The sequence below is a fragment of the Gossypium arboreum genome, chromosome 6 (assembly GCF_025698485.1).
Source record: "Gossypium arboreum isolate Shixiya-1 chromosome 6, ASM2569848v2, whole genome shotgun sequence".
In the NCBI taxonomy this organism is placed as follows: Eukaryota; Viridiplantae; Streptophyta; class Magnoliopsida; order Malvales; family Malvaceae; genus Gossypium; species Gossypium arboreum.
The window spans coordinates 101,086,674-101,114,343 of record NC_069075.1 but is presented as its reverse complement, the minus strand read 5'-3'; the positions used below and the strand labels follow the sequence as shown (position 1 = coordinate 101,114,343).

General features: G+C 31.6%; 3 protein-coding genes across 8 annotated transcripts; 2 read left to right on the top strand and 1 right to left on the bottom strand.

Annotated features, from left to right (window-relative positions):
• Positions 1–635: 635 nt before the first annotated feature.
• On the top strand, positions 636–6,138 carry LOC108484190 (hydroxyproline O-galactosyltransferase HPGT3). The gene is made up of 12 exons (XM_017787891.2): positions 636–1,176; positions 2,377–2,440; positions 2,611–2,660; positions 2,768–2,958; positions 3,056–3,116; positions 3,256–3,328; positions 3,560–3,683; positions 3,807–3,894; positions 4,344–4,394; positions 4,560–4,631; positions 4,834–4,946; positions 5,745–6,138. Exons 1-12 carry the CDS (start codon positions 1,052–1,054, stop codon positions 5,765–5,767), a joined length of 1,035 nt encoding a protein of 344 aa, XP_017643380.1. The 5' UTR covers positions 636–1,051; the 3' UTR covers positions 5,768–6,138.
• Positions 6,139–10,984: 4,846 nt separating this feature from the next.
• On the top strand, positions 10,985–20,503 carry LOC108486622 (topless-related protein 1-like). Of its 6 annotated transcripts, none has more exons than XM_017790766.2 (27): positions 11,032–11,240; positions 12,040–12,143; positions 12,230–12,409; positions 12,513–12,626; positions 12,716–12,874; positions 13,069–13,195; positions 13,305–13,413; positions 13,529–13,602; positions 13,679–13,892; positions 14,003–14,112; positions 14,206–14,275; positions 14,378–14,451; positions 14,548–14,643; positions 14,756–14,851; positions 14,944–15,071; positions 15,175–15,406; positions 15,571–15,735; positions 15,809–15,871; positions 16,094–16,150; positions 16,640–16,786; positions 16,995–17,105; positions 17,207–17,389; positions 17,532–17,660; positions 17,760–17,855; positions 18,212–18,400; positions 19,329–19,492; positions 20,169–20,503. In XM_017790766.2, exons 2-27 carry the CDS (start codon positions 12,049–12,051, stop codon positions 20,341–20,343), a joined length of 3,357 nt encoding a protein of 1,118 aa, XP_017646255.1. In that variant the 5' UTR covers positions 11,032–11,240; positions 12,040–12,048; the 3' UTR covers positions 20,344–20,503. The 6 variants fall into 6 exon arrangements, with proteins under 6 accessions (XP_052885529.1, XP_052885528.1, XP_017646259.1 ...); XM_017790765.2 differs by having other exon boundaries at positions 12,034–12,143; XM_017790768.2 differs by lacking the exon at positions 11,032–11,240 and adding an exon at positions 11,270–11,588.
• Positions 20,504–20,965: 462 nt separating this feature from the next.
• On the bottom strand, positions 20,966–24,428 carry LOC108484354 (uncharacterized). The gene is made up of 8 exons (XM_017788109.2): positions 24,142–24,428; positions 23,411–23,495; positions 23,217–23,285; positions 22,856–22,968; positions 22,424–22,535; positions 22,195–22,338; positions 21,359–21,533; positions 20,966–21,206 (listed from the first exon to the last, which is right to left on the bottom strand). Exons 1-8 carry the CDS (start codon positions 24,191–24,193, stop codon positions 21,081–21,083), a joined length of 876 nt encoding a protein of 291 aa, XP_017643598.1. The 5' UTR covers positions 24,194–24,428; the 3' UTR covers positions 20,966–21,080.
• Between the last annotated feature and the right edge of the window lie 3,242 nt (positions 24,429–27,670).

The following is a 27,670-nucleotide window of genomic DNA, read 5'->3' as shown; positions in this document are numbered from 1 at the left end:
TCAAAATTTTTCAAAAAAGCAATTAAGCCCATGCTCTTATTAAAATTAGAAAAAATTATAAAAATAAAAAATTTAAATTTTAAAAATATAAAAATATAAAATATAAAATTTTATAAAAATCATAAAAAAAACTAGGGTTGTTAATTTGATTATGATTTTTATAAAATTTACAATTTTTATATTTTTATGATTTTATAAAAATTTCTAATGTTTAATAAATTTTAAATTTTTCATATTTTTATTAAAATTTAATAAATTTTCTAAAATTTATTTTTTTATTTTTATAATTTTTCTAATTTTAATAAAGCCAAGGGCTTAATTACTTTTTTGAAAAAGTTTAGGGTTTTTTGATGCATTTTGAAAGTTCAAATACTCAATTGAGTGTAAAAAAATAGGGCTTAATTACTTTTTTAAAAGTTTAAAGTTTTTTATGTATTTTAAAATTTAAGTATCTAAATAAATAAAAAAATATATAGAAGCTTAATTACTTTTTTTTTTAAGCTTGAAGGTTTTACACCTTAAGCCAATATTTTATATTCATAATCAAATTTATAAGCTGTGAATTTAAATATCCGAATTTTCATCTGTTATTCAAATTAATAATACAAATTTAAGTAATAAATGTGTAAAATACCAATCCACATCTACTTCGAATCCATAATTTTAAAATCCAAATTCCAAATATTAAATAGGGAATATCTGAATTCGTTGTACAATTTGCCAAGATCTAATAAAAATTACCAAAATTAAATTGGTGGGATTGTCCAAGTTCGGTGTAGGCCGAATCTAGGTGGGCTTGGCCTATAGCACCTATCGTCAGTTACCGCTCTCAGATCTCTCTCTTCGTTTTTCTTTTTAATTTCATTTCAAATTTCCGTTTGTTTCTTCTAGTCTTTGATTATCCGTCATTTCTTTTTCATACTTGATTTGAATCCCTACACTGAGTTCGCATTCTCGTTCATTGTAATTATCCGAATTATAAAAGTAGAGATCATCAGAGACCGGCGATCAATTCTCTGTTTCGATTCTTTATATGCGTTAAGAGTGTGATATGGAGGGTTTACCTACGACCACTAAAGGAGATAAACGATGGAGATCTAAGAATCTGCAAACATCCAAGCCTTCTTTGTTGATGGCTTTTTTCTCTTGCATCGCTTGGCTCTATGTCGCTGGCCGGTTCGTATTCTTTTCTCTTCGTTTTTATTTTTTGCTTCTCGATATTCAAATCCATTGCGCAAGTTTCGTCGAATTTGTTTTTCATTTTGGTTTGTATTTAGAAAGGGAAAAAGAAGATCGTAGAATCTAAACTCACATTCAATTAAATCAGCCTAACATTTTTTTGTTGATTATTGGTTTTTTAATAAATTTCCCTAGCTAGGAAATTTTGTTAATCTGAATTATTTTTTATTTTACGAAAATTTGATGAACATTAGGTTTTTTTTTTCTTTTTCTTCATTTTTTTTCTCAATTGTTAATTTCTCCGTCTGTTCGTGGAATTTGGTTTTCCATTTCGGACTGTATTTAGGGAAAAGTTAGGATCGTAGACTCTAAATTTATATTCAATTTCACCTTTTTAAAATAAATTTTCATAGCTGAAATTTTGATTAATCTGAATTATTATTATTTTTGTGAAAAATTGATGAAAATTAGGGGGTTTTTTCCCCCATTTTCTTCATTTTTATTTCTCAATTGTTTATTTGGTTTTCCATTTCTGACAGTATTTAGGGGGAAAAATAGGATCGTAGAATTCTAAATTTATATTCAATTAAATCAGCCTAACATTTTTGTTAATAATTGTTTTAATAAAGTTTCGTAGCTAATAAATTTATTAATCTGAATTATTATTTATTTTTCGAAATTTGATAAAAAAGTTATGTTGTTTTTTCTTTGTCTTCATTTTTGTTTCTCAATTGTTAATTCCAATGCGCTAGTTTGTGGAAGTAGGTTTTTCATTTCGAGTTGTATATAGGGGAAAAGAAAAGATCGTAGAATCTAAATTTATAGTCAATTATATCAGCCTAACATTTTTGTTAATTATTGTTTCATTTCCGTACCTAACAAATTGAATAATCTGAATAAGTTATTTATTATTTATTTTGCACTGATAAAAGATTAGGTTGTTTTTTCTTTGTCATCATTTTTCTTCTCAATTATTAATTTCAATGCGCCATTTTGTGGAATTTAGTTTTTCATTTTGGATTGTATTTAGGGGAAAAAAAATATAGGATCTTGGAATTGAAATTTATATTCAATTAAATCAGCCTAATATTTTTGTTAATTATTGTTTGTTTCTAATCAATTTCCATAGCGAGCAAATTGATTAATCTGAATTACTTATTTACTATTTATTTTGCAAAATATATTGATGAAAATTAGGTTGTGGCAAGATGCGGAAAACAGAACATTGCTTGCTAATCTTCTTAAGAAGAACATGGAACAGGTTAGGACTCAAAAGCCAAACAAATTGTTCTTGTCATAGCCTATGTCCTTAGTTACTATTTGTTGTAGAATATAATGTGTAGTATTTGATTATTGCTCACTGTAAAGTACGATGCTAAGTAATTAGAATTTGTCTATTTTCCCTATGATGTTTCTCTTTCCTATTTGTAGAGACCAAAGGTTCTTACTGTTGAAGATAAGCTGATGGTCCTAGGATGCAAGTACGCTCTTCAATTCTCATTCTTACCACCCATCTCGCAATTTTTATGGTATAATATGACTGTTTCTGTTTTCTTGCATCGTGCTAAAAAATAAACTTGAACTTTAGGGATCTAGAGAAGAGGATTGTAGAAGCAGAGATGGACTTGACGTTAGCTAAGAGTCAAGGATACCTCAAGAACCAGTTGCGACAAAGTGAGTCTTTTTCAGAAAAAAAGCTTCTTGCAGTTATTGGCGTTTATACTGGATTTGGTAGTTATTTGAAGCGACAAACATCTAGAGGATCTTGGATGCCTAGAGGTTAGCACTTCTACTAGTCTACTACTATGCTGTTTTGTTCTCTGAACATATACATGGCTAAATAAACCAGATAACCACATTTTTCTGGTTTTGACAGGTGATGCGTTAAAAAAACTGGAGGAAAGAGGAGTAGTGGTACGATTTGTAATTGGTCGGAGGTATATCATAGTCTTTTACATTTAATTCTCATGTTTTTTATATGAATTATTTCTCTTCCTTGTTCTGTTTCATTCCTCTGCTATTGAAAATGCTGCAATTGTTGGGCACAAATGGGATTAATTACTCTGTAATTTGTAGTGCTAATCGAGGTGATAGCTTGGATCGCCACATTGATGAGGAAAATCATAGGACAAAGGATTTCTTTATTCTTGTAAGTGATAAAATTTGAATATGATTGCAAATTTGATTGCTAAATTTTGCTTTGAAGGCCTAGATATCCTGCATGAATGCTAAATCTTTTGTTTGCATGGAAAACAAAACCATTCTCACAATGTTTCTGTAATTGGATGCAAGACTTTGGCTTTTGTATAATTTTCCTTCTCCATTTCCTTATTGAAACCTGACTGACTTAAATGTTGACTTACCTCATTTGATTAATCAGGAGGGTCATGAGGAGGCTCAAGAGGAGCTCCCTAAGAAAGTAAAATTCTTCTTCAGTACCGCAGTTCAAAATTGGGATGCTGAGTTTTATGTAAAAGTTAATGATAATATTGATATTGATCTAGGTGGGACTTCTGCCCTTTTTAGTTGTATAGAATTTCATAACTTTTTGGCTCTTGGCTTATTTATATTCATCCACTAGAAGTCTAGAACTCTAATACATCATCTACCTTTTTCCCACTTGACAGAGGGATTGATTGGACTTCTCGAACACCGACGTGGACAAGACAGTGCTTATGTTGGATGCATGAAGTCAGGAGAAGTGGTTTCTGAAGAGTATGTATATTTGATATGTAGTTTGTTATTGTCTGTTCCCCGAAATAGATCTCAACATAAACCTATATAGTTCTTTATACATTTCCCAATTCCTTTAATTGCTTATACCATGTTCAATCTTCTCAACCAAAAAAAAAAAAAAAAAAATCCCAATTATAGAAGCTAGAAAATAATAATCATACTCCAGTTTAAATATATTGATAATGCATCAATGAGGACATATAATCATACAATGTACCTATTTTTTTACCTTCCACAACTGTTCCTTTGTTGATTGCAGCATGTCTGGACAGTTTTGTATATATATCTTTGAATATTTGATTGTGTTTTCTTTTCCTAACTAGATCCGGGAAGATATTCGTTCTTTTAAATGGTACTTTGAACTTGAGTTGTTTACATCCTAAGGTTCTGAGTTCAGCTTTTGAGTACTTAAAATTTGTTTATTCCAGGGGAAAGGATTGGTATGAACCTGATTGGTGGAAATTTGGGGATGAGAAATCGTAAGTTATCTAGCTTCGGGATGATTGCACAACCATATTTGTGCTTTTTGTATTTTTCGTACTATACTCTTTTCCCTTTAGAGTGTCATCTTGCTTCATAGGGGTTCCTATCCTCTTTAATAGTTTCCGGTTACATGATAACGTGATTGGCGTTCTTCTGTTCAGGTACTTCCAACATGCCTCTGGTTCCCTTTTTATTCTCTCCAAAAATCTTGCTCAGTATATCAATGTAAACAGGTTAGTTGTTTAAAGAATGAGATACACACTACTATGAGCTTCTGAATCTATCAAGAAACTAGGGGGTCTTGACATTAGCGATTAAAATAGTTTGTTGATTTGTTTTTGAAAAGTTTGTGCCATGAACTATTCTGTAATGCGATTAAATTGCTCAAATGTCTTGAGTGAATTTGAATTTTACCTCAGCTTATAATACATGCAGTGCATCTTTGAAGACTTATGCATATGATGATACATCTGTGGGATCTTGGATGATGGGTGTTAAGGCAACTTATATAGACGATAATCGTCTTTGCTGTGGTAGCATCAGACAAGGTGAACTTGCCTCCATAATATATTCTTGTTAAAACTTTTTACAGCTTTTACATATATATCTGATCTTCTCATTTGCTTGGATAAAAAATTGCAATTTCAGAAAAAGATATAGACAAGTTAACACACAAATCACTTCAATCATTGAATAACTGTCTCTTATTTCACCCTCATTCAGATACTGCATATGAGCTCTAGGACTTGGCCGGTAGTTGCTTTACCTGTTTGATCTTTTGCTGGCTATTAGAAGCATGCACTTTAGCATTTTTCTTTTATGAAATATGGTTTATGGATTTATTTAGGGTTAATTGCACCGAACGACCTCTACCTATAGCTCAGATTCTAAATTGGTCTTGAAGTACACTAGTATCACATCAATCAAGTTCTTTTATCAAGGTAGCAATTAGCTTGAGCCTTAAATGTCATCTTAAATTTGATGCAAAGCATATTTAAAACATGTGGATCAAATTGTAATCATGTGCGTACCAATTGCATAGATAGCTTGATATGATGTGTCAAAAAAATGAGCGTTCTATTTTTTGTAGTCACATCATATCCAAGGTGTTCATGCAATAGGTACACATGTATTTACAATTTGATCTACATGTTTTAAATGTGCTTCATGTCATATTCGAACTGCCATTTAACGCTTAAACTGCTAGTTAAACAATAGTTTAAGAACATTTGGTGCAATTAACTCATTTGTTCGTCAAATATTCATTTTAAGATGCAGGGGGAGCTACTAACTTAACAACGCAGCTTTACATTAACAACCTATATCTTCTGCTGTCTAATTTTCAGATAAGGTGTGTTCTTTGGCTTGACAAGAGAACATGGCTAACTTTTTATCAGTTTAAAGGCCAACTATTTTGCGGGTAATCAGAGCTAGTTGAGATAGATGTTCAAGTGTCAAAACTACTCTTTTGCAACATCATGCAGACATCATTTTACCGGATACAGCGGCATTAAGGTACTTTTGAGAGTGTCGAATGGATCATTTTAATAGTAGATATTGATATACGATTTATTTAGGGGGGTTAAACACAGCTTAATACTTTTTTCACAAGCTCCATTATAGTATTTCATTTCTTCAATGTAGTAGCTTCAAGCCTCCAATACTTTTTTCACAAGTGACTGCTGTTGATTCCTTTCTTTGAGTTAATTCTGAATGCAGATTGACTCGGTAATTACCCAATCAGACTCGAGTACTTTTTTAGTTGACCTCAAATAGCTTACAAGCACTAGTGTCACATTTACATCTTTATGTTGAAATTAGAGCTGATCATGGGCTGGGCGGCCCGGCCCGCCCAAAAAATGGGAGGGTTTGGGTAAAAATATAGGCCCGAAAAATGGGCTTGGGCAAAAAAACGAGGCCCTTTAAAAACGGGCGGGCCTCGGTAAGAGTTTTTGGCCGGGCCCGCCCGCCCGGCCTGAATTATATATTAATATATTATTTTTATTTTATTTTTAATTATTTTAAATTTTTAATATAACTATTTTTTATTATATTGTTAATTTGTGTATTGTTTTAAGAATTGTTTTAGTATTATTTTTATTTGTTTTAATATTTATTTTTATGTTTTTAAATATATTTGATTTATTATATTTTTAAATTTTTTTATTTAATGAAATAAGAAAAAAATTAATATGGGCTGGGCCGGGCCGGGCTCGGGCTTAGTAATTTTATTTCGGGCCGGGCTTGGGCAAAATTTTAGGCCTATATTTTGGACTGGGCCTGGCCCGGCCCTAGTATACGGGCCTAAAATTTTATTTGAGTCCGGCCCAAACCCGGCCCGGCCCGGCCCATGATCACCTCTAGTTGAAATGGCAGTTTTGAGATTTTGATGATTTTGGTGTCTTAGGTTCAAGTCTCCATTTATGATTCTTTTAGGATTAAATTGTTTTTTTTTTGTATTATAGATTTTATATAAAAATCTAAAAAAAACAACAATATTATCATAAGAATATTTGTTACCTTTTAAATAGAAAGATTTTTGTCATTTTTCAATTAAGTTGATGTTCAATTAACTTGTAATAACGACTTAGTTAAAGTCTTAAATGATTTTATATTATCGGACAGTAAAATATGAGTTGTGGTGGTATACTAAATTAAAACCATTGGTTGCAAATTTTGTGAAAAGTATAGGGAGTAGGAGCAAAATTTCACCCTTTGATAAATGAATAATTTTTCTTTAATTTCCTCTAAAAGAAAAATTCATAATTTTCGGCCTATTGCCTAAATTTAACCCCATCAGGTGGGCATGGGCAATTGGGTTATTAATTAATATAGCTCACAAGGATTATGGTTGCAATTAACAAAACTAAAGTTAAAATATTTGTAGAAATTCAAAAGAAATAAATAACAAGAATATCTGCGACTGTTTGAAAGAACTATTATAGGTTTGAAAACCCATGCATTTTTTCATTTATCATGATTCTGTTTAAGGGCACTGTAAGATGAAACCAAAACATAGATTAAAAAGAGATATCAATTCTTGAATTCGAAAATCCATTTTGATTACTTGATTTAAACATGCAATAATTAAACTAACCAAATATAATTTTTGAGTTAATTCAACCAATATTTTAAACTCCAAAAATCTAAAATAAAAAATTTAAATCCGAATTAAAGGAGTGACTCTAAAATGCAAGTGAAAGAAGAAACAGAGAAGTAGGGGTTTATTAGTTTATGGCCTGCTAGCTTCTTGATTCTATCAAACAGGGTTCTCGGAGATGATATTAAATAAGAGACCACTGTTTTCGACGATAACTAGACTACTTATCATGATAAGTACTTTACCTATGATATGCTCTTTGGTGTTCGCACGTGCTGGAAGTGGGTCCTTTGATTAAAACAAAAAGACCACCCGACAGCTGTCTCTACTATGTTTAAAACATGACAACAGTTGAGGTTTAGGCAATGTTATATTCACACCAAACCAATTTTCTATTCAGCTTGAGTTTCAATTTTTAAACTTTGAACTATAACCCTATTTTATTGGTTAAAACAATTTTTATAATTTTTATAATAAAATTTAAATAAAAAATTATTATTTCTAGAACAATGAAATAAGCTATTTGTGGAGTTCAGGCATGGGTTTGAAAATTTAAAAATAAAAATATCAACTTAACTCCATTCGATGAATGAATATTTTACGTGTAAAGTTTAATTACCGTAAAAAAATAAGTGAGAATAATAAACAAATTTAAGAGTAACAAAATAAACTAAGTGGGTATTTGGCCTTTAAAATGTAAGACAATCTTTGATAATATAAACATCGACTCAAGGTAATATTCGAAATCTAAAAAGGAGAGTGCAATTATGTAATATTACATTACCGTTGGAAATCAGTTCCATGAATCAAACATACCCTAAAATTTTTTTTGGATTTAATATAGATCTAGGTGTCAGTTATAGATTTAATATCAATACAGGTATTTGTGATAACACCGACTATTTAACGAGGTTTAGGTTAAATGCATTATTAAATTTATAATTTAAAACTAAATATATTATAATAAAGAGCGAAATTAAGGGAAAAATTAAAATAAACCTTTTAAAATAATTGAAAATTATAGAAATTCAAATTTAAATACACTTTATTTTAAAATAATAACATAAAGAATGAAAGGTGTATTTGGTTAAAAGGAACTAAGATTCACAATTGTAATCTTACATCTTGAAATTATATTATTATGTTTGGATAAATAAGATTACGCTGAACCAATAACATGTTATTATTAATAGAGCTAAAATTTGGTAATATAGGGTAATGCCAAAATCATTCATTCTTTATGTAATCTTTACATTATATTGATATTATGAGATTATTGACAATTTTATTTTATTTTATTTTTAATGATTTTGATTCTAAAACGCAATCACAATAAAAATTATAAAATTGAATTTTATAGTTCTTTGATATATTCTTCAAGAAGCATTTCTATTATTATTATTATTACATTCCACTTTTATAATAATTTGATCATTTTAGTCCAATTTACTCTTAAATAATTACAAATAAAACGTTTTAGCTAGAATCATATTTTTCTTATTTCTTTCCTATCACTTTGATCAAAAGAGATGCCTTAATTTCAATTTATTTATTTGAGAAAGAAGTTATGAAAATAAGTTACTAGATAAATAAACTCATTTATTATTAAATAAAACACTATAAGCTTGGACATTTGTGAAGTTGATTTTACCAAGGAAATTTAATAAAATGTGTTTTGAGTAATATTATATTATGTCAACTAAATAGTAAAATATTACATTCTAACTCAATGAAATAAACAGAAAAATGTAGCATATCCAATAATCTTACATTCCAATATTACTAGGTATGATGATTTATTAGGTCTCTAATTTTACAAAAAAAATTATTTTAATCATTTATTTAATTTTCTCTCTTTTAGCTTTATATTAATATTGTTTGTCAAATCATCCCAAAACAGATAGAAAAATTAACATCCACTAACTTTGCTAACATGGCAAACACATGAATTGTCATGTGGATGCCGTATCACCAATTAATGACCATTTAAAATTTAAAATATATATATGTTTTAAATTTTAAAAATTAATTAAGTATTGATGTCGATAAAATTAATAGGCGTTAAATTTTCCATCAATTTTGAAGTGATTTGACAAATAATACAAGTTTAAGGGCTAAAAGAGGTAAAAAAATTAAATGAAAAGTTAAAATAATTTGTTTTTATAAAGCTAGAGAGCCAATATACCATAATAATATTATCAAAAGTAATTTTATATTTCAGGAACAAAAAAGTATCATAAAAAAGTTGAGGGATAAAGAAACCTTTTTTTATTATTATTAAAGTCCACAAAAGGGTAATTCATTTGACTAAGAAATATCATTCAATACAAGCGAATGTATGGAGAGCAGAAAATTAAACCCAAATAAGAGCTATGCTCACCATCCAAACCAAAATGGCTAAGAAAATGTGCCACCTTATTGCTTAAACAGGCTGCAAAACTAAGGCTTTGCTTGGTACAATGGAAAAACTAAAAGGATGAAAAATATAATTTTTCTTTCCATTCTTGTGATTGGTGGGAGAGATAGAAAAATGGAAAGAAACTTAGTAGAATTGAAAAATGAAATGATTTAAAAAAAAAAACACATAATTTTGAACTAACATACATATGACTCTCATTTTCTCTCCCGTTATCATTTCAATTGAGAAAAATTGATTTTTATGCATTAGAACGGAAAATAATCATCCCTCTTATTTTCTTTCCTCTCACTTTTCTTTTCAATAAAACACACTCAAAATTTATTTTTTTCTCCACTTTTTCACCCTTTTCTGCCATCCATCTACTTTTCCACTTAACCAAACATAGCTTAAAGGATAAAGCATAAAGCAAACCAACCAAAGCTCTAGCCTTGTTTAACAAATAACTCAAACTAGAAAAAATCTAATTGATCATACTTAAAGCTTATTTATCACAAGTGCACAATCACTTTCAAGTATAATGTTGCGGAAGTCTAATAACAATAAAGAAACATTTAATCCTTGAATTTGATAATTTTTTCCATCATGATCATTTATCTTTTCTTTGTCCACATTATTCATGAAATTTGGCAGCTTTTTCCAATCTTCTCCTTAAACTTGTATTCCATTGAAGTGTAATAACATGGCATTGAAATTGTCATATCATCACCTAATTTTTTTTTTTTGTGTGTATCTTTTAGATTTTATATTAATTTTTTTTTAATATCAAGTGATGAAATGGTACTTTAAGAAAGTGCCACGTCATCACACTTTAATGAAATCCAAGTTTATGAACCAAATTAGAAAGGTTTACCAACTTACAAAACTAATGTGGAGCCAAAGAACAATTTAAGGACCAAATGAAAAATATTACCAAATTTGAAGACTAAATGTTAGTTTATCCAAAGTTTTGATGAAATTTAAGGCAGGTAGGCCCCTGCCTCCTGGCAACCCGCATTCTCAATTGAGTACACCTGGTCAGTGTGTGTAAATGCCGTAACTTTATCAATCAGAAAAGCAGCGGTGGAGCCCACCTGTGGGACCCGCCACTAGTAACGACTTTTATAAGGCAACGGACTTATCATATTCCATTTTTACCTGAAAAGAAATTAAATTTCGCAATCTAGTCCCTGCCTGTTTTTTCTTCTTTAAATTTTAACTTTTTTATTTTTTTTATTTTTGAGTATTTCACTATTTCTCTCTATTTATATTCCATTTCAAAAATCGAAGTCTAGAGCTTCAAACACTGATTTTCGCCTGAAAATTTTCTTTTCATTTTCCACTCAGGTATGTATGATTCTTTGAAAACAGAAAAGCTTTTCCTTTTTCCTTATTTATTTCCACTTTTTTTTCATTTTTAAATTTTTTCCATCGATTTTAAGTTCAAAAGTAAAGGCTCTAATTGGTCAAGAATCAAGATTAGGTTTCCGTTTAAATTCCACGTTATTATCGATCTAATCTCGATCCTTTGGGTGATTTTGAATTAGATCAGTTCTTTCTTTGTTTTTTTTTTTTGGTTGTCTGCTTTGTATCTGTTTGTTTTGATCTTTGAATCGAATCTTTATGTTCTGTTTGGTTATTGAGAAAATGGACGAATCCTGGACGTAGAAAACTAAAATCATTTCAGCTTTGACGGTAACTTTTCGCTTTCTCTTTTTTCAGTCGGAGCTGCGTTGTTGTCTTTGTTCGCTGTTTTGTTGATGATCAGTCTTGATTCTTGATATCTTTTAATTATAATCAGTTCAAATGGTTTTTAAAAGCATTACTTTGTGAAAGCTAAACACGCTAGAATTCACTCGAATTTTGAATTCTTTAAGTTAAACTGCACTAGACTCTGTTTTAACGATAATATCAAAAGGTATTTACAATAATTATCGAATAGGATACATATGCAAGGATACTCTAAAGATTACTATTTGTTGATTGGAATCTATTGACTCTCCTACTAAGGAATCTAAGACATTTTATCCAATTTGATACTTGTTTGCATAGAATTTGGAGTGCAGGTATGATCAATTTGTGTTTTCTTTTCTTTTCTTTCTTGGGTTGCCAAACTTACTCATGTTAATATTTGGTGAAGTTTCAGAGAGGAGGAATGGCTTCTGAGAAGAGGTCTGCTCTCAATAAAGAACTTCTTTTCTTAATCTTACAGTTTTGCAACGATGAAGGATATAAACGAACAGCTCATATGTAAGTTTCAGTTCAATCATGTTCTAGAATGGATGTTTTACTTCTATGTCTTCTGTTTTGATGCTTTGAACTGATTTGATTTGTAGATTTGAGCGTGAGAGTGGATGTTACTTTGACATGGAGTTTTTTGAAGACTTGGTGCTGAACGGAAAGTGGAATAAGGTCGAGAAATATCTTTCTGGTTTCACAAGTATCAATGACAACAAGTACTCGACCAAGATTTATTTTGAAATCAGAAAGCTGAATTTCCTTGAGGCATTGGACAAGTGAGCGATATTGGTTCTTCTATAAGCATTTAGATAAGCATCTTCATGCAATTTTGTGACTCAAGCATTTATTTTACTTGAAATTGGTTGATTGTTGCATCAGAAATGATCGTGCAAAGGCTTTGGATATCCTGATGAAGGACTTGAAAGTTTTTGCTCAGGACAATGAAGAGTTATATAGAGAAATGACTCAGCTTTTAACATTAGATAATTTCAGGTACATGTTTCACACAAACGGTGAACTTCGGATTTTTGCAACATTAGCATGATGGTCTGAGAGTTAAAAGATCCCTCTGGGTTTTACAGGGAACATGAGTTGCTCTCTATGTATGAAGATGCTGAGTCTTCAAGGAAAATTTTGATGGATGAACTCAAGAAACTTATTGAAGTGAATCCAATTTTCCATGGAAAACTGAAATTTCCTGTCATCAAAAGCCAAAGGTTGAGACGTCTCATTAATCAAGGGTAGCAGCCTTTCTCTCAGTTTGTTGGTTTCCCTTCTTCTTTATGTTACGTTAGCCTTTTCTGAAAAGATTTTATTCATCTGTTCAATAAAAATTGAAATTACTTTTTAAATCTGTCTGTTGCAGCTTCAGCATCTACTGAAATTTTCTTTATTTCTAGACTTAAAGAACTAACTTTTTATTGTGATTTAACAGCCTAAACTGGCAGCACATTCAATGTAAATATCCTCAGCCTAATCCTGATATAGAAACTCTCTTTGAGGATCATGTTTGCCAATGGCCACAGGATCATTTGTTCATGCAATCTACTGACAATCCACAGGTAAGGGAAGGGGAAAATTTTGTTTTGGTTTCCTTCTCCCAACAATTATAAGGACAGCAATTATCTATACAATGATGCTTATGGAATGCTTTTAAATTTTAATGTTTAGCTAGATGCATCACTACCTGTTTTCCCGTCCAGCTGGTTTTGTGGCCCTTCTACTGTAACTCAAGCTGTTTCTAGAGAAGATATCTGTGTCAGTGGTCCAATTACATCAGGTAGTGGCTATAATAATCATATTGGTGATTTTCAGGTCTCAGAATTGAGGTGATTTAATGTATTCATTCTGTACATTTAACAATGTTTTTCTTACCTTTATTGCCACCTATTTAGTAGCTACAACTTCAGATAATATAAGGGATTCCAATACCATGTCTCAGAATAGCCTACTGGGAGCTGAATATGAGGTAAGGAGGGCCAAGTTTACTGCAGCTTTATTTTTCACTGCTAACTCTAAAATTATTCATTTGCCTTGATGCTTAGGTCGCATCTACTGTTCTTCATCCTGGTCGAAATCACAGCCCTGAATCCAGTGTTTCTGATGACTTGCCAATTATCTCCATGAACAATGGTATGCTTCAAAATTTTGAACCAGTCAGCAATACCGACTTGCCCAAGACTGTTGCACAGATATTGAATGAGTCATCTTCTCCAATGAGCATGGATTTTCATCCTGTACGGCAGACATTTCTTCTAGGTCAGTTGCCCAGCATGTCCTCCCCATAAGCTCTTGTCATCGTTATAGGGATTATTTGATTGAATAGTCTATCTTGAATGATGTTCACCTATTAGTTTTGGTTCTTTCAGTTGGAACCGACATTGGGGACATTGGGTTGTGGGATGTTAATTTAGGGGTAAAATTGCTTTCAAGAAATTTTACGGTTTGGAATATTGGAGCATGCTCCACAATGTTCAAGGTTTGTCTCTTTGAATTTGATTTACATATCGTTGCAAGAAATGTTTTGTTACTTGCAATTATATTAAACCTGAACATATTTGAATAAATGCAGACAGCCATGATGAAAGATCCTTGTATGTCTGTTAATCGTATTGCTTGGAGTCCAAATGGTTCTTTCTTTGGTAAGTTTAATGTATTATTGGAAAACTTCATTTAGAAATAATATCTAATGAATCAGATGTTGTTTTAATAATACAACGAACTTTTTCTCTTCTTGAAAATAGGGATTGCTTATTCAAAACATATTGTGCAATTATATTCGTACCATGGTGTCACCGATGTTCAGCAGAAGTTGGAGGTAGCTTCATGTTTTTTATCTGATTCTACAATTATTGATTTCAATGGCCTGGATTTGATATTAACTTCTTATTTTCTTTTCTTTTTTAAATTTTAGATTGATGCTCATGTTGGTGGTGTTAATGATTTAGCATTTGCTACACCTAGCAAGCAACAGTTGGTCATAACTGGTGGTGATGACAAGCTAATTAAGGTGGTTTTTTAATCTTTCTCTCGGATAAAATTTTTCATCATAGAGGAACTGATCCATCAACTAGCTGATTTCCTTTTCTTTTTTTCTTTTTTCTTTTTTTTTTTTTTTTAAGGTATGGGATGTGATTACTGGAGTACAAATGCATAATTTAGAAGGCCATGAAGCTCCTGTTTATTCTCTCTGCCCTCATTGCAAAGATGGTATTCATGTAAGAGTTACTCTTGATTTACTATACTAATAATGCGTGGCATTTTAGATCTGTTGGTGATCATATAACATATTTGATACTTTTTCTTCCAGTTTATCTTTTCAACATCAGTGGATGGAAAGATAAAAGCATGGCTATATGACAACATGGGTGCCAGAGTTCATATTGATGCTCCAGGTCTAGCATGCACAACAATAGCATATAGTGCTGATAATAAAAGGTTTGATTTGTTTTCCATGAATCTTCATTCAATGATATAGAATGTTATCTTTTCAAATGATAGATGTACTAATTTTTGGTGTTTTAAATGGATATTTTCACAGGCTGTTTTCATGTGGGACGAATAAAAATGGAGAATCATTCCTTGTTGAATGGAATGAAAGTGAAGGTGATGCAAAAAGAACCTACCAAGGACTTTGTGAAAATTCTTCAGCTGTTGTGCAGTTTAGTCCAATTAAGGAGAAGTTCCTGGCGGCAGCTGATGACCATGTTATTAAAATATGGGATATGGATAAGGTTGAGCAATTGACAATTATTGATGCAGGAGACTTACCAGTAAGTTCTTTAGTCTTTCAGTCTTACTTCTTTAGAAGTGTTATGCAGAGAAAGTTACTAAAATTTCAGGTTGAAATTACATTTATGTTGAAATTCAAGTAAAGGTTTCACTGTAGTACATATAAAGGATAGTCTAAGATATCTACTTCTTTTCTAATTTGAAGGCAAACCCACATATACGATTCAACAAGGATGGGACCTTGCTGGCTGCTATTGCAAGCGAAAACAAAATCAAGATCTTGGCAACAGCCTATGGCCTTCAGTTGCTGAATGCATCAGTAACTGGTTTTGTTAATTCCTCTTCAGATGTCTCTGATGGTCCAAGAAAGGTCTGCATTTTAGTTGTTATCCTACTGCTGCTGGTAGAAATTCACATTTCCTGATTCTTTTTATTTGGTTCAGCATGTAATAAATCCAAGTTTAAGTGTTGCTAATTACGGAGAAGCTGATGCCCATGAACCAACCGTGAGTAATCATGAACTGAATTTTTCATTTGTTTTTTTGGTGGGATAAATATCAAAGCTACCCATGAACTTTGGTCTATATGTGGTACATGAATTTTGATTTTGTGCAATTGCATGAAATTTCAATTTAATTCAATTTTCACAAAACACTAACACTGTTTGGTTGTTATCCTACTGCTGCTGGTAGAAATTCACATTTCCTGATTCTTTTTGTTTGGTTTAGCATGTAATAAATCCAAGTGTTGCTAATTCCGGAGAAGCTGATGCCCATGTCCCAACCGTGAGTAATCATGAACTGAATTTTTTCTTTTTGTGGGATAAATATCAAAGCTACCTATGAACTTTGGTCTATATGTGGTACATGAATTTTGATTTTGTTCAATTACATATATGAAATTTCAATTTAATTCAATTTTCACATAGCACTAACACTGTTTTCGATGTAACACCATTTTGCATTTACATATTGCATATATAGATAATTATGTTTATCCAACATAAAAATAAATGAATCTGTTTATCTTTGCAAATGTTTATGATTGAATCAATATCAAAGTTTCATATATATAATTGAATTAAAATCAAATTTTCATGTGTATAATAATATCACATCAAAGTTCATATATTACAATGTACATTGGATCAAAGTCCATGTGTAAAATTTGAGATGCCCAGTTTTTTTTCTAGGATTCATACTGTATCACATTGTGCAAATTGTCCATTTTTGTTAGAGAACATGTCTTATGCTAACTTATCAGCCTCCCTGCAGAACTGCAATGAGGAAAGGATAAAGGATGCGAAGCAAAAAATTGTTGATAACGCCAATAACAAATCAGGTGTTTGTAAGATCATCCAAATCAGCATGCCTTCTCAGTGCAAGTCCTTGCAACTCAATGGTTGTGGGGAAGCAGACAAGGTAAATATCCTCAGTAAGAAATTTCATGGTATGAGAAGGACTTTACAAGTTCAAATTTATTTGCAGATATTTTCATTCTATGCTTTCATCCGGGTTATATCCTCTTTCTAAATATTTGCTTCGAGAGAGCGAAACCTCTAAAGCTTAGTTAACCTGGTTACATACTGCAAGGTAATTTTATCATCATCTCTTTCTCTGACCACTGCAGATATCAAAGCTGATATACACCAATGCAGGTAATGCCATTTTGGCATTAGCTTCAAATGCCACACATTTGCTATGGAAATGGCCTCAAAATGACCTTAATTTGAGTGGAAAGGTAACAAAGAACCAATTAATATTCAAAACTTCCGGGCTTCAATTTATAATTCTTCAATAGTTGGATGTTTAGAAGTAATTTTGTTGAAACATTCAATGTAGGCTACAACCGATGTTCCCCCTCAACTGTGGCAACCAAGAAGCTGCTCGCGAATGATGACCAATGACCTTACAGACAGCACGCCTGAAGAAGCCGTGCCTTGTTTTGGTTTGTCAAAGAATGATTCATATCTGTTGTCAGCATCAGGAGGGATAATTTCCCTATTCAACATGCTGACATTTAAGGTTACTTTCCAATTTCTTCTATGCAACCGTTTGTTAAAGTTTGTACGAAATCCATGCGAATCACGGTCCACTAACTTTCTAGTTTCTACTGATTAAAAAGAAATTACAGTCAGCTAGATAATCTCGATCTTTTCTTGAGCAGAGGATGATGTCTTTCATGTCACCATCACCTGCGGCAACAAGCCTAGCTTTCCACCCTCAGGATAACAACATAGTTGCTATTGGAATGGATGACTGCACTATATTGATATATCATGTCCGTTTCACAGAGGCATGTTTCTCCCCCTTTAAAGAGAAATATATAGTTGCCTGCAAGATAATGTTTTGAAGAGACGTCCTGAGACAAGGTGGTTGTTTTTTATTCACTCAGGTTAAAAGCAAGCTCAAGGGTCATTCTGGAAGAGTCACCGGGCTTGCTTTCTCTACTGCCATGGATTTGCTTGTTTCTTCTGGAGAAGATGCTCAGGTTGGTTTTTCTTTATACCTTAAATCAGACCTAGCAAGTCAGGTTAGTCGTAGATCAGGTCAATTATGATTTTAAAACTTTCAGGTCATTTTGGGTTCACGTCATCTGGATTTATCAGTCGGTTTCTTCAAATTGGGTCATTTTAGTTGGTTGGGCGGGTTCAGGTTATTGATCAAGTTGGGTATTTGGGTCAGAATTGATTGGTCTAACTTAGATATAAACCATCTCACTATCATAACCCTGCTCAATTGAGAAATCATTGGCAAATTGTAGTCTGATTTTTCAAGGTGACAGAAACTCATAAATTATGTTTTGTACTTTGTCCCCCCCCCCCCCCGGGCCCCCCATAACTCCAGATTTTCACATGGAATCTTGGTGGATGGGGGAAATGTAAAAGCAAACAATTGCAGTTCCCCGATGAGAGAATCCCGATAAGCGGTTCAAATACCATGGTTCAGTTTCATCAGGATCAAGTACACTTCCTCGTTGTGCATGAGACTCAACTTTCAATTTATGAAGCCAAAGAATTAGGATGTGTACAGCAGGTATGCCTCTCTCCCTCTCATGGATATGCAAAGGTGCTGTGTTGAATGAAGAAGTGGAAGGACGAAAAGATAAGAGTGGAAATGCGGAAAGAAAATAGCATTTAGCGTGGTTAGTAGGCTAGAAAAGTGGGGGAACAAAAATACGAAAAATGTTTCGTATTTCATAGTAATGCATAAAAAAATTAAACTTTCTAAATTGGGATGATAAGAGAAAATAAACTGAGAAAAATATAAGTGTGTTTATCACTAATTAATCAACGGAAAGAAGATTACTTTTTGTTCTTTTCATATTTTCTACCAAAACACACTAACGGAAAATATATATATATATATATATATATATATATATTTATCTTTTACTTTTTTCCAATTTTTGTCTAGTGTAGTTAGGAAAGTTTAAGGGTTTGTTTCGTAGAATAGAAAAATTGAAGGGTGGAAGAAGAGTGTAAAAGGGGGAAAAAAATCAATTTTGATTGTGGTTAGTGAAAAAGAAAAATGAGGGTAAAGAAAATAAGAAATATAATCATTTTTTATTTTCGTAATAAAGAATAAGCCATTTCAATTTGAAATGATAGGAGGATCAAGCTATTAGTTCAACCGAGAACCGACTGGTTGTCATATAATTGGAATGCACAAAACGAAGCTGAAAAAACCGGGTATAAAACCAGATGAACCGGCTTCAATATTTTTTGAGTTTTTAACTTTTTCTTTTGTTAATTTAGCCCATATTAATTATTTCTTCTAAGTGTGTGCTTATTTTTTAAAATTTTTCTGTTTTCGTTTAATTTTAATAAAATTTCTGTTTTTTATGTGATAATTGTTGAACTAAAAATTTAGCCGGTTAAATTAATAATTTGATCGGTTCAATCATCGATAATATTGGTTTAATCATTTAAGTAGAATATTTAATCTACTCTTGTATTCACAGTGGATTCCTGAAGATTCTACAAGAATATTGCAAGCAACATTGTCATGCGATAGCCAGATGGTATTTGCGTGCTTTATAGGGGGAATAGTGTCAATATTCGGTGCTTCAGATCTCCAGCTAAAATGCCAGATCCTTCCCATTTCCTATCTTCCTTACACTCCAAGGTATGTCCACATGGTTCATCTGCAATTGCATGCATAGCCTTCCCCTTTCTGAATTCCATTTTAACCGTTTATTTGATAATTTTAAACATGATATGATTATAAGACACAAATAAGACAAGATAAAAATAATCAGTACTTTTTTATACAAAACTTACATACAACTTCTTTTTTTGTAGTATAGCACAAAATTGACTAATGTTCAAAATTGAAGGTTTTTTTTTTTTTGAAAGCATCTCTAGGGGTTAGATTATTTACATAAGGGTCAAAAATTTTAAAATGATCAAATAAGGATTAAATCTTTTAAAATGTGATCAAGTAAGGGCCAAAACTTTTTAAATGGTTAAGTAAGAGCCAATTTTTTTTTCGAATTTGCTCAAATTAGGGCTTTCCAAATGTTGTTTGAAATCATGTTGTTTACTTCTATTTCTTTTCTAAGTAATATCTTGCTTGGTTTTCATATGTTATATTTCAAACAATTTTGTAATACAAATTGGGGCGAAATGCTTGAAAAAAGCCCCTGATTTGAACAATGTTGAAAAGTTCAACTCCTAAAAGGTTTGGTTTCAATTTGCGGATGTGGAACAAAATATGAAGATACAAATGTTAGAACTTGAAATATCATGTAAGCTATTAAGTTTATAGTAGGTTTTCTGAATATAATGAATGGTGGGTGCAGAGGAAATGTGCACCCCCATGCTGTAGCTGCAAATCCACATAAACCAACACAATTTGCAGTGGGACTGACAGATGGTGCAGTAATCGTTTTTGAGCCTCAAAAACCTGGTAATTCATGGTACCTTGCTGAATATGAGCCTGCAACTGCAAGCAGCTGCTTGCTCCAAGATGATTAAAAATATGTGAACTAATATTTTTAACTGCGCGTATACATAGAGAAAGACACACACACAAATATGTTTTAGATTTCAGAATCTTCATACATATCCTTTTATCTCATGTATATTTGTTTGTCTTAGATTCGACAATCTTTATATTTCATTTCTGTTTTAGTTATTTTTTTTCCTTTAAATTAACTCAATCACCTTCTGCATCAGATTGTTGGTTTTGAATTAATTAATCAAATTTTAAGTTCAAATCATTTCAAAATCGAATAAGTTATTTCTAGTGTAAGTTATTTTAATTTCAAGTCATTCAAATTAATTGATCAATTAAGTTATTTTTCAAATTCAAATAGAGATTCAAGTTAGTTGATTGGATAAAATGACAATCTAAATTGTGGATTTAAATATCTACCATTCAAATTTGAATATTAAAATTACTATTAATCTGAATTACTTATCTTGCGGATTTGGAAGGAAATTAATATATAAGTCTACCCTCCATAATTTTACAAATTGTATTTAATTACTTAGATAATTGGCGAGGTTAAATCAATTAGAAATTTTCAAAACGGGAAGTGAGGTTAAATTGAGTTAATGGGATTCAAATAAAACTTGAAAGCTCATGCAAACACAATTATAACACCAAAACAAACATAAGCAAATCATCAGTACCTTAAAGAAAACATGAGTACCATTATTTAAATTGCCATTAAGTTCTCACCCACACTTTTTTTTTTCTTTTACAATCTTCAAGCATCCACCTTTGCTGCTGCAGATGCATAACTTACACTACTGTCTCGTGTACTTTTGCACTGACTCGATTGCTCGTAACGTAAGAATTTTATCTTTATTTTCGTCGAGCTGTTGCTCAGCATCTGAAATATACTCCAACATAACCGAACGACCATTAATAAAAGTCTGGGAACTCAAAACAGCCATTCTGAATATTTAATAGGTAGTTTGGGCAATTTTTATTGTTGTTAAAAGGGATGAAAACTTGGCTTTCAAGAAAGCTTAAAACACTTACATGAAGAAATACACTAATAGGATGACGTCCACAGATCGTGTTGTCATACTCAGATAAATATTGTTTGAATGCATCTGCATCTCCAGTTTCTATTATATCCATACCCATCTTGTCTAGCGCCTCAATTGATTTGTGTATGGCCCCGTACTTCTTGTCATAGTACATATAATTGAACCTGGCACAAAAAGCAAATATTTCTTGGACTGGGGTGCAAGTGTCGGATGCATGTGGGTATGGTTAGATTTTTCTAGGTTTTTTTCATGTATTTGGAGGATCCTTGGAGGTAATATCCCCATATCTATGTGTAAGCCACGAGTGTCCGATACAGGTACTTCAGGAAAAAAGAAGGGCCAGAACAACCTAGGTTTGCACCACAATATAGAAAACCATAACCGATATTGGTCTATGCTCCATATCCATCCAAACATTGATTAACTTCGGCTAGGGCAAATCATAGAATAGAACCATGGACCAAATTTAAACCGTTGAACAATAAAATTTCTTTAAAAGAAAAGGACGTTTATATGCTTTTGATAGGGTATGGAGTGAATAAACATCATTATTCGACAGTCAGATGAGTGGTGTTTTGAAAATTTTAAAGAGCAGCGAGTAAAATAATAACTCAGAATAACATTTCATGTCGCCAGGAAAAGTTTACAGTCTACGTCACATGCTACTTCCTTCTTAGGAGTTCGAGGGTGGTGTTGCTAGTAAACTAAGCCACAGCAATATTCTAAAGTGTAGCTTGTATGCATGTAAGACATATTTGAGCCTCATGTGCATTGTTATAAATTAAGATGAAAGTTATAGGGAACAAGCGGCTGAATCAAACATACCGAGAACCCCAGTGACAAAAATCTGATGACACGGAGAAGAAATTATGAGGATCATCTACATATTTGGCCAACAACTTCCCGTACATTGCTTCATTTTCAGCGCTAAGAGCACCGACCAAAATGGGTATGATTTTCACTGGATGCCTGTAACACCATCACCCAAATCAGCTTCAATTAGAAATAAGCTTAGAGCCTCTTTGATTATAAGGGGGGAAAAAAGAGGTTTTACCCCTCAAATACTTTTGAAAGATATGGCAAGTGCATTTCCATGCTGTGCTCAGCTTCATCAACCCGGAGATTCATCAATTCAAATTTTCCTGTAGCTTTCAGCTCTTCAATGACTGAAATATTAAACAAATATAACTCACTTAAGTTTAGTATAAAGGACCACTAACACACAGAGAACTGCAGAGCTTTAGGGATAAAAAGTTGGAAGAGGGCAATATATTAGACATTTCAAACAACAAAAGGTCAATTCACACACTATTCATCTCAACCCGAAGGAAATAAAATAACACACAAAACCAAAAACCACAGTCAATCAGCTGCAACTAACGTATGAGAAATCATGCTGGAGTTAGTAACAAAGCTAATATATGATATGATAAGACAAGAAGAAAGGTGGGATTTCAGCGTCAAAGAAAAATGGACATCACTTTACCTTCCAAATCAATGGGTAGGTCCCCTATTGGTGTCTTGTAAACTGTAGCTGTCGAGAGAGCGCATTTTGGAGTGTAATAATGGTGAGAAGGACCAAGAAGGAATACCCGAGTGCTGAAATTGAAAAATTTTCTAACATGTCAGCGAGTTTTGGAAATGAATGAAGCCGATGAAGTAGTTACCTTTTTTTTTGTTCAAATACTATAATTTGAGCAATCAGTTCCACAATTTTACATGATATTTGAACAAAATTTGGCTCAAAACTGGAAGTAATGATAAAAGAAAAATGAATGAGGATATTTCCTGAGAATTGAAATACATTCTAGCAATTTAAAGAGGAGAAATATAATAAAAAGACGCACATGTTTGTCGGGTCAATGTTTCCAAAAGCATACGCAGCAGCACGACCTGAATATGAATAGCCGGCATGCCTGAATTCCCAAGCCACCGTTTCAAACAAAACCAACACAACACATTAGAATATACATATATACATACATCTATATATTCTAATGTTAGAATAGAAACACAAGATGAGGTGAAGCAACAAACTTACGGAGCAATTACACCTCTTACATCAGAAGATTTAGGCAAGCCAGCCGCCCTGATCCATCCATCAAGCTCTTCCGATAACTTGTTCGCTGAAAAAAAGAGTGTATATATATATACACACATATATTAATATGGGAATCGGCAAGGTAACAGTTTAAGAACTAAACAATATTAGCATAGCCAAGAAAAAGGTTTAAACATGCTCCACGTCCCTGTATCTTTTGTACATTTGAAATTTAGTCCTACTACTTTCATTGAACTTAGAAAAATGAAAGGGGTTAATAGTTGGACTTAAATTTTGAAATATGAAAAGTAAAAGATAATTAAAAGATTTCAGTTTTTGTTTTACAAGTTATGGAGAATGAATTACCCAAATCCTTTCAAATACAAGTCGAAATTATTAATCTTTTCAACTTCAGAAGAGCAGTGCAGTAAATAATATCCTAATGTAACACTTAAAATTATTAAAAATTTTCATCTCTTAAAGCTTTACTTAACAGGTGACTAATTTATGTTCCATAAATAACACTACGAAATTACTTAGCTTAGCTCCTATTTTTTCCCTTTTTTACAAAAAAAAAAACATCTCTCGAATTAAACGATATTTTTGCTACGATTTCATCATTCGTAGAAAAAGATGAGCAAAATCCAGAACCGAAATTAGATTATGAAAATCGATAGGGTTTCGAAGGAAGCAAAGAGAAGATAAGTAAAGCGCGCTGTAAAAGGACTTACGGTTATCAGTGTACCAAGATCCTGCATGCGAAGCTCTTCTGATTTTCTCCATTGAGAATCGAATCAAAGCCCTAATTTTTTTCTAAAAAATTTATTTTTGTCGACGGAATTGGATTTTAGATTCAGATAATATATTAGCAATGAAAAAAGAAAAGAAAAGTACAAATTAAAATAGGACTCTGTTTATAGATTAACTGAATCTATCTGCAATGGAAGCTTTGCGAAGTGTGAAGTGGAAGAGACGTGATTTTAAGAATTTAGTTAAGGGTAAATTCTAGATTTAGTCACTTATGTATATTTTAAATTATATTTTGGTTATTAAACTTTAAAAAATTACGATGTGATCACTAAAATAAAAAAGAAAACTATTTCTGCAATCAACAAGAGAGAAATCTCCAAAGAGAAAAAACTTAAAAGAGTTATATTGAATGAATCAAAATAATGAAGGGTGTGTTTAATGAATAATGAAAATATCTTTATATAAATTAACAAAGTAGTTCTAGTTAGAACAAAATTTTCTTATTAACTAACAAATATACAACTTTTAAACAATTAGAAATATTAAAAATATTTTAAATTTCGAAATAAATAAAGAACAAAAACATAAAACTTAATAAATAAAATGTTATATATATATATATATATATTCAAATTTAAGTCTTAAAATCAAAGACAATATGATTTAAACTCGGATTAAAATGTGAAACTTGTAATTTCTCATAATAATCCCATCCAGAAATTTTACTTTGTAGTCTTCAATAAAATGATCATAACTTGAGCCTCAACTCAAAATCAGGTGATTAAAATAGAATTTTGAAGCTAAGAGTTAGCTCTATCATTGGTCAAAAGACATCTCGATCTAGAAATATCTAAATCCCATCCAAAAATGCATCGTAAGTTAACTGATTTTTTAGACTTGAAAATTGGCTAATTTGGTAAGCTTAATTTAATAAATTTCACCATATCCGTGTATGTATAAGGAGGATAATGACTCATTGACCAAAATGCAATAAATCAATAATGTTAGTGATCATATCTAGTACTCAAGGTTGGCTTCAAAATTCAAATTGGTGACTTAGTTTTTTCAATTTGATACTTGGATTTTTTTTGTCCCAATTAAGCACTTAAGTTTGAGTTCAATGCATTTGATACTTGAGTTTTTTTATCTCAATTAAGTGTTTATGTTTTTTTACTAGCGCCCACGTGTCAAATATTCTTTGGGACTCATAATGTTATTTAACGTGTCATAATGTTCTATTGATGCTGATGCTAAAGCTTTTGCTCTGTTGATGGAGCTTGTTCTTTGCCATTTACGATGAGTGTTTGCTATTATTTTCTCTTTAAATTGTATGATTCAATGAATTAATGAATTTACCTTTTCAGAAAAAAAAATCTCAAATATTGAGATTAAAAAAATTAAATTGAGATTAAAAAAATTAAATATCAAATTAAAGAACAAGTGGTATATTAACCTTTTAAAGTATGTCTAATTATGTTGTGAGTTTGTATTTTTACATATTTGAAATTTAGACTTGCACTAGACATGAACACTTTTCTATTTTCCAACTAACGCAGAAATAAAAAATTAAAATATGTTATAAAATAAATAGACAAATAGTAAAGAACAAAGAAAATATGGGTAGCAATAGAGAATGTATTTTATTGATCAATGAGGATATTTATAAAATTTCTATAAAGTCTTTATTTATATGCATAAGAAATATAAATGAAGCGTAGATCTACTTCTAATGACTATTAGAATTTAAAGTATATCAAAATTTATCTTGATATTGATGATTTGGATGTCCATTGGTAGATAATGTGCCTCGTTAAAACTTTACTAAGATAAAAACCCTGTGGGAAAAAAATACTAGTGAAGGAAAAATAGTACACATATCTAAAATACGCATAATATGTTGCCTCATTAAAACCTTACCAGAAATACCGAATGGGACAAAACATCGGTTAAAGGAAAAAGAATGCAGCGCGTATTTGCTCCCACTCATGAAAATATCACATATTTTCTCATATTCTACATATTCAATCTTGAATACTAGTTGTAACACCTCAAACACGGCCTAGGAGTTTAGACCGAATTCGGAATGCTACATTGATCACCGAAGTGATCCTAAGAAAATTTTATAAAACTAGTCAACCTTAGTTCCATTTCCGAAAGCATTGATATCAAAGTATTTAAAACCAAAATAGTAAAGCATTTAAGTCTTAAAACAGAGGATGTACCACAGTATTAAAAACCTTACATTTCAAAACTGAGTATCAAATTGAAACTGAAATCACAAACTTATAATTTATTTCCCTCTAAGACTGTCGTAAACCTCCGCATACGAAGCCCATCAACAGAATCCAGAACTGTACCTGAAAGGGGAAAGAAAAGAGGGGGTGAGCTACTCGAGCTCAGTGTGAGATCAAAGCCAAGTACTATAGAATCAGAAACAGAGAATCCAGAAAGCAATTCAGTAGCGGACATACTTACAGAACTATATGGAACCGGTTGGTACGTTCTAAACAGACGTACTGACAGATAACAGTATTTAGCACATATTAACACACACTCAATCACACAGTCGCTATAACGGTTCAGTCAGATAGTCGCAATTAGAGTACAAAATGTCAGAAACGCTTTTCGGTAAAACAGTATAATAGTCAGTCGCATTCTCAAACAGTCGAAAAAATGCATATGAGTGCAGTTGAGCTAAAGAAACCTACCCATCCAGCCAACACACTTCTCCATGTAACAGTCCAGTTTAGAACTTAGTCGGAACAGTGATTTCGGGACCACATATCCGCATCAGAAAAATATTTAAATATTATTTTTAATGTTTATCATATGTGAATGAGCATGTGTGAAAGTCTCATATGGAAATTTGAATGTTTGTGTGCTTAATTTTTGAAAAAGGACCTAATCGCGTAAAACGTAAAAGTTTCTTGCTGTTTGTTAAAAGTGTTTATTTGAAATGTCTTTATAATTGGAAGGTCCTTATGTTTCAATTGGACCATTAACATGGTTAATGGACTTTTATGGTCAACCATTATAAGTTTTTATTATTATTTCATTAAGGGCAAAATTGAAATTTGTTTAATTAAGTTAATATTAAGTAAATAAAACATAAAATTTGGCCATTTCATGTTCATCTTGCCGAAAATATAAAGAAAATAAAAGAGAAAAAGCTTTCTAGGGTTCGGCCATTGAATTCCTTGATTAAGGTATGGATTTTGTTCGGTTTTTGATAATTTCTACTTTTTTGTAATCGTTGTTTCGTATACTAACAAGCCAATGCCTCAATTTCTGATTTTGATGATGATTTTGAAATATTCCATTGATGAATTCATGAACTTTATGTTGTTAATTGGTGAAACATGAAAGTTTTATGTTGGGTTTATATGTTTTGTCTTTGAATTTTTGATGATTTTGAGTAAAATGGGCTAAATTGTGAAATTTGTAAATTGAGGGACTAAAATGTGAAATAAATGAAATGTGTGGACTTGAATAAGAGCTATGAATATTCGG

Coding starts and splice junctions, on each gene's coding strand:
- LOC108484190 (XM_017787891.2), top strand. CDS start 1,052: ATGGAGGGTTTACCTACGACCACTAAAGGAGATAAACGATGGAGATCT. Junction 3,329..3,559: donor CAAAGGATTTCTTTATTCTT/GTAAGTGATAAA, acceptor TTGATTAATCAG/GAGGGTCATGAGGAGGCTCA. Junction 3,895..4,343: donor GGAGAAGTGGTTTCTGAAGA/GTATGTATATTT, acceptor TGTTTATTCCAG/GGGAAAGGATTGGTATGAAC.
- LOC108486622 (XM_017790766.2), top strand. CDS start 12,049: ATGGCTTCTGAGAAGAGGTCTGCTCTCAATAAAGAACTTCTTTTCTTA. Junction 12,627..12,715: donor TTAACATTAGATAATTTCAG/GTACATGTTTCA, acceptor TGGGTTTTACAG/GGAACATGAGTTGCTCTCTA. Junction 17,390..17,531: donor TCAACATGCTGACATTTAAG/GTTACTTTCCAA, acceptor TTTCTTGAGCAG/AGGATGATGTCTTTCATGTC.
- LOC108484354 (XM_017788109.2), bottom strand. CDS start 24,193: ATGGAGAAAATCAGAAGAGCTTCGCATGCAGGATCTTGGTACACTGAT. Junction 23,286..23,410: donor GTAAGAGGTGTAATTGCTCC/GTAAGTTTGTTG, acceptor TTGGGAATTCAG/GCATGCCGGCTATTCATATT. Junction 22,969..23,216: donor AACATTGACCCGACAAACAT/GTGCGTCTTTTT, acceptor TTTCAATTTCAG/CACTCGGGTATTCCTTCTTG.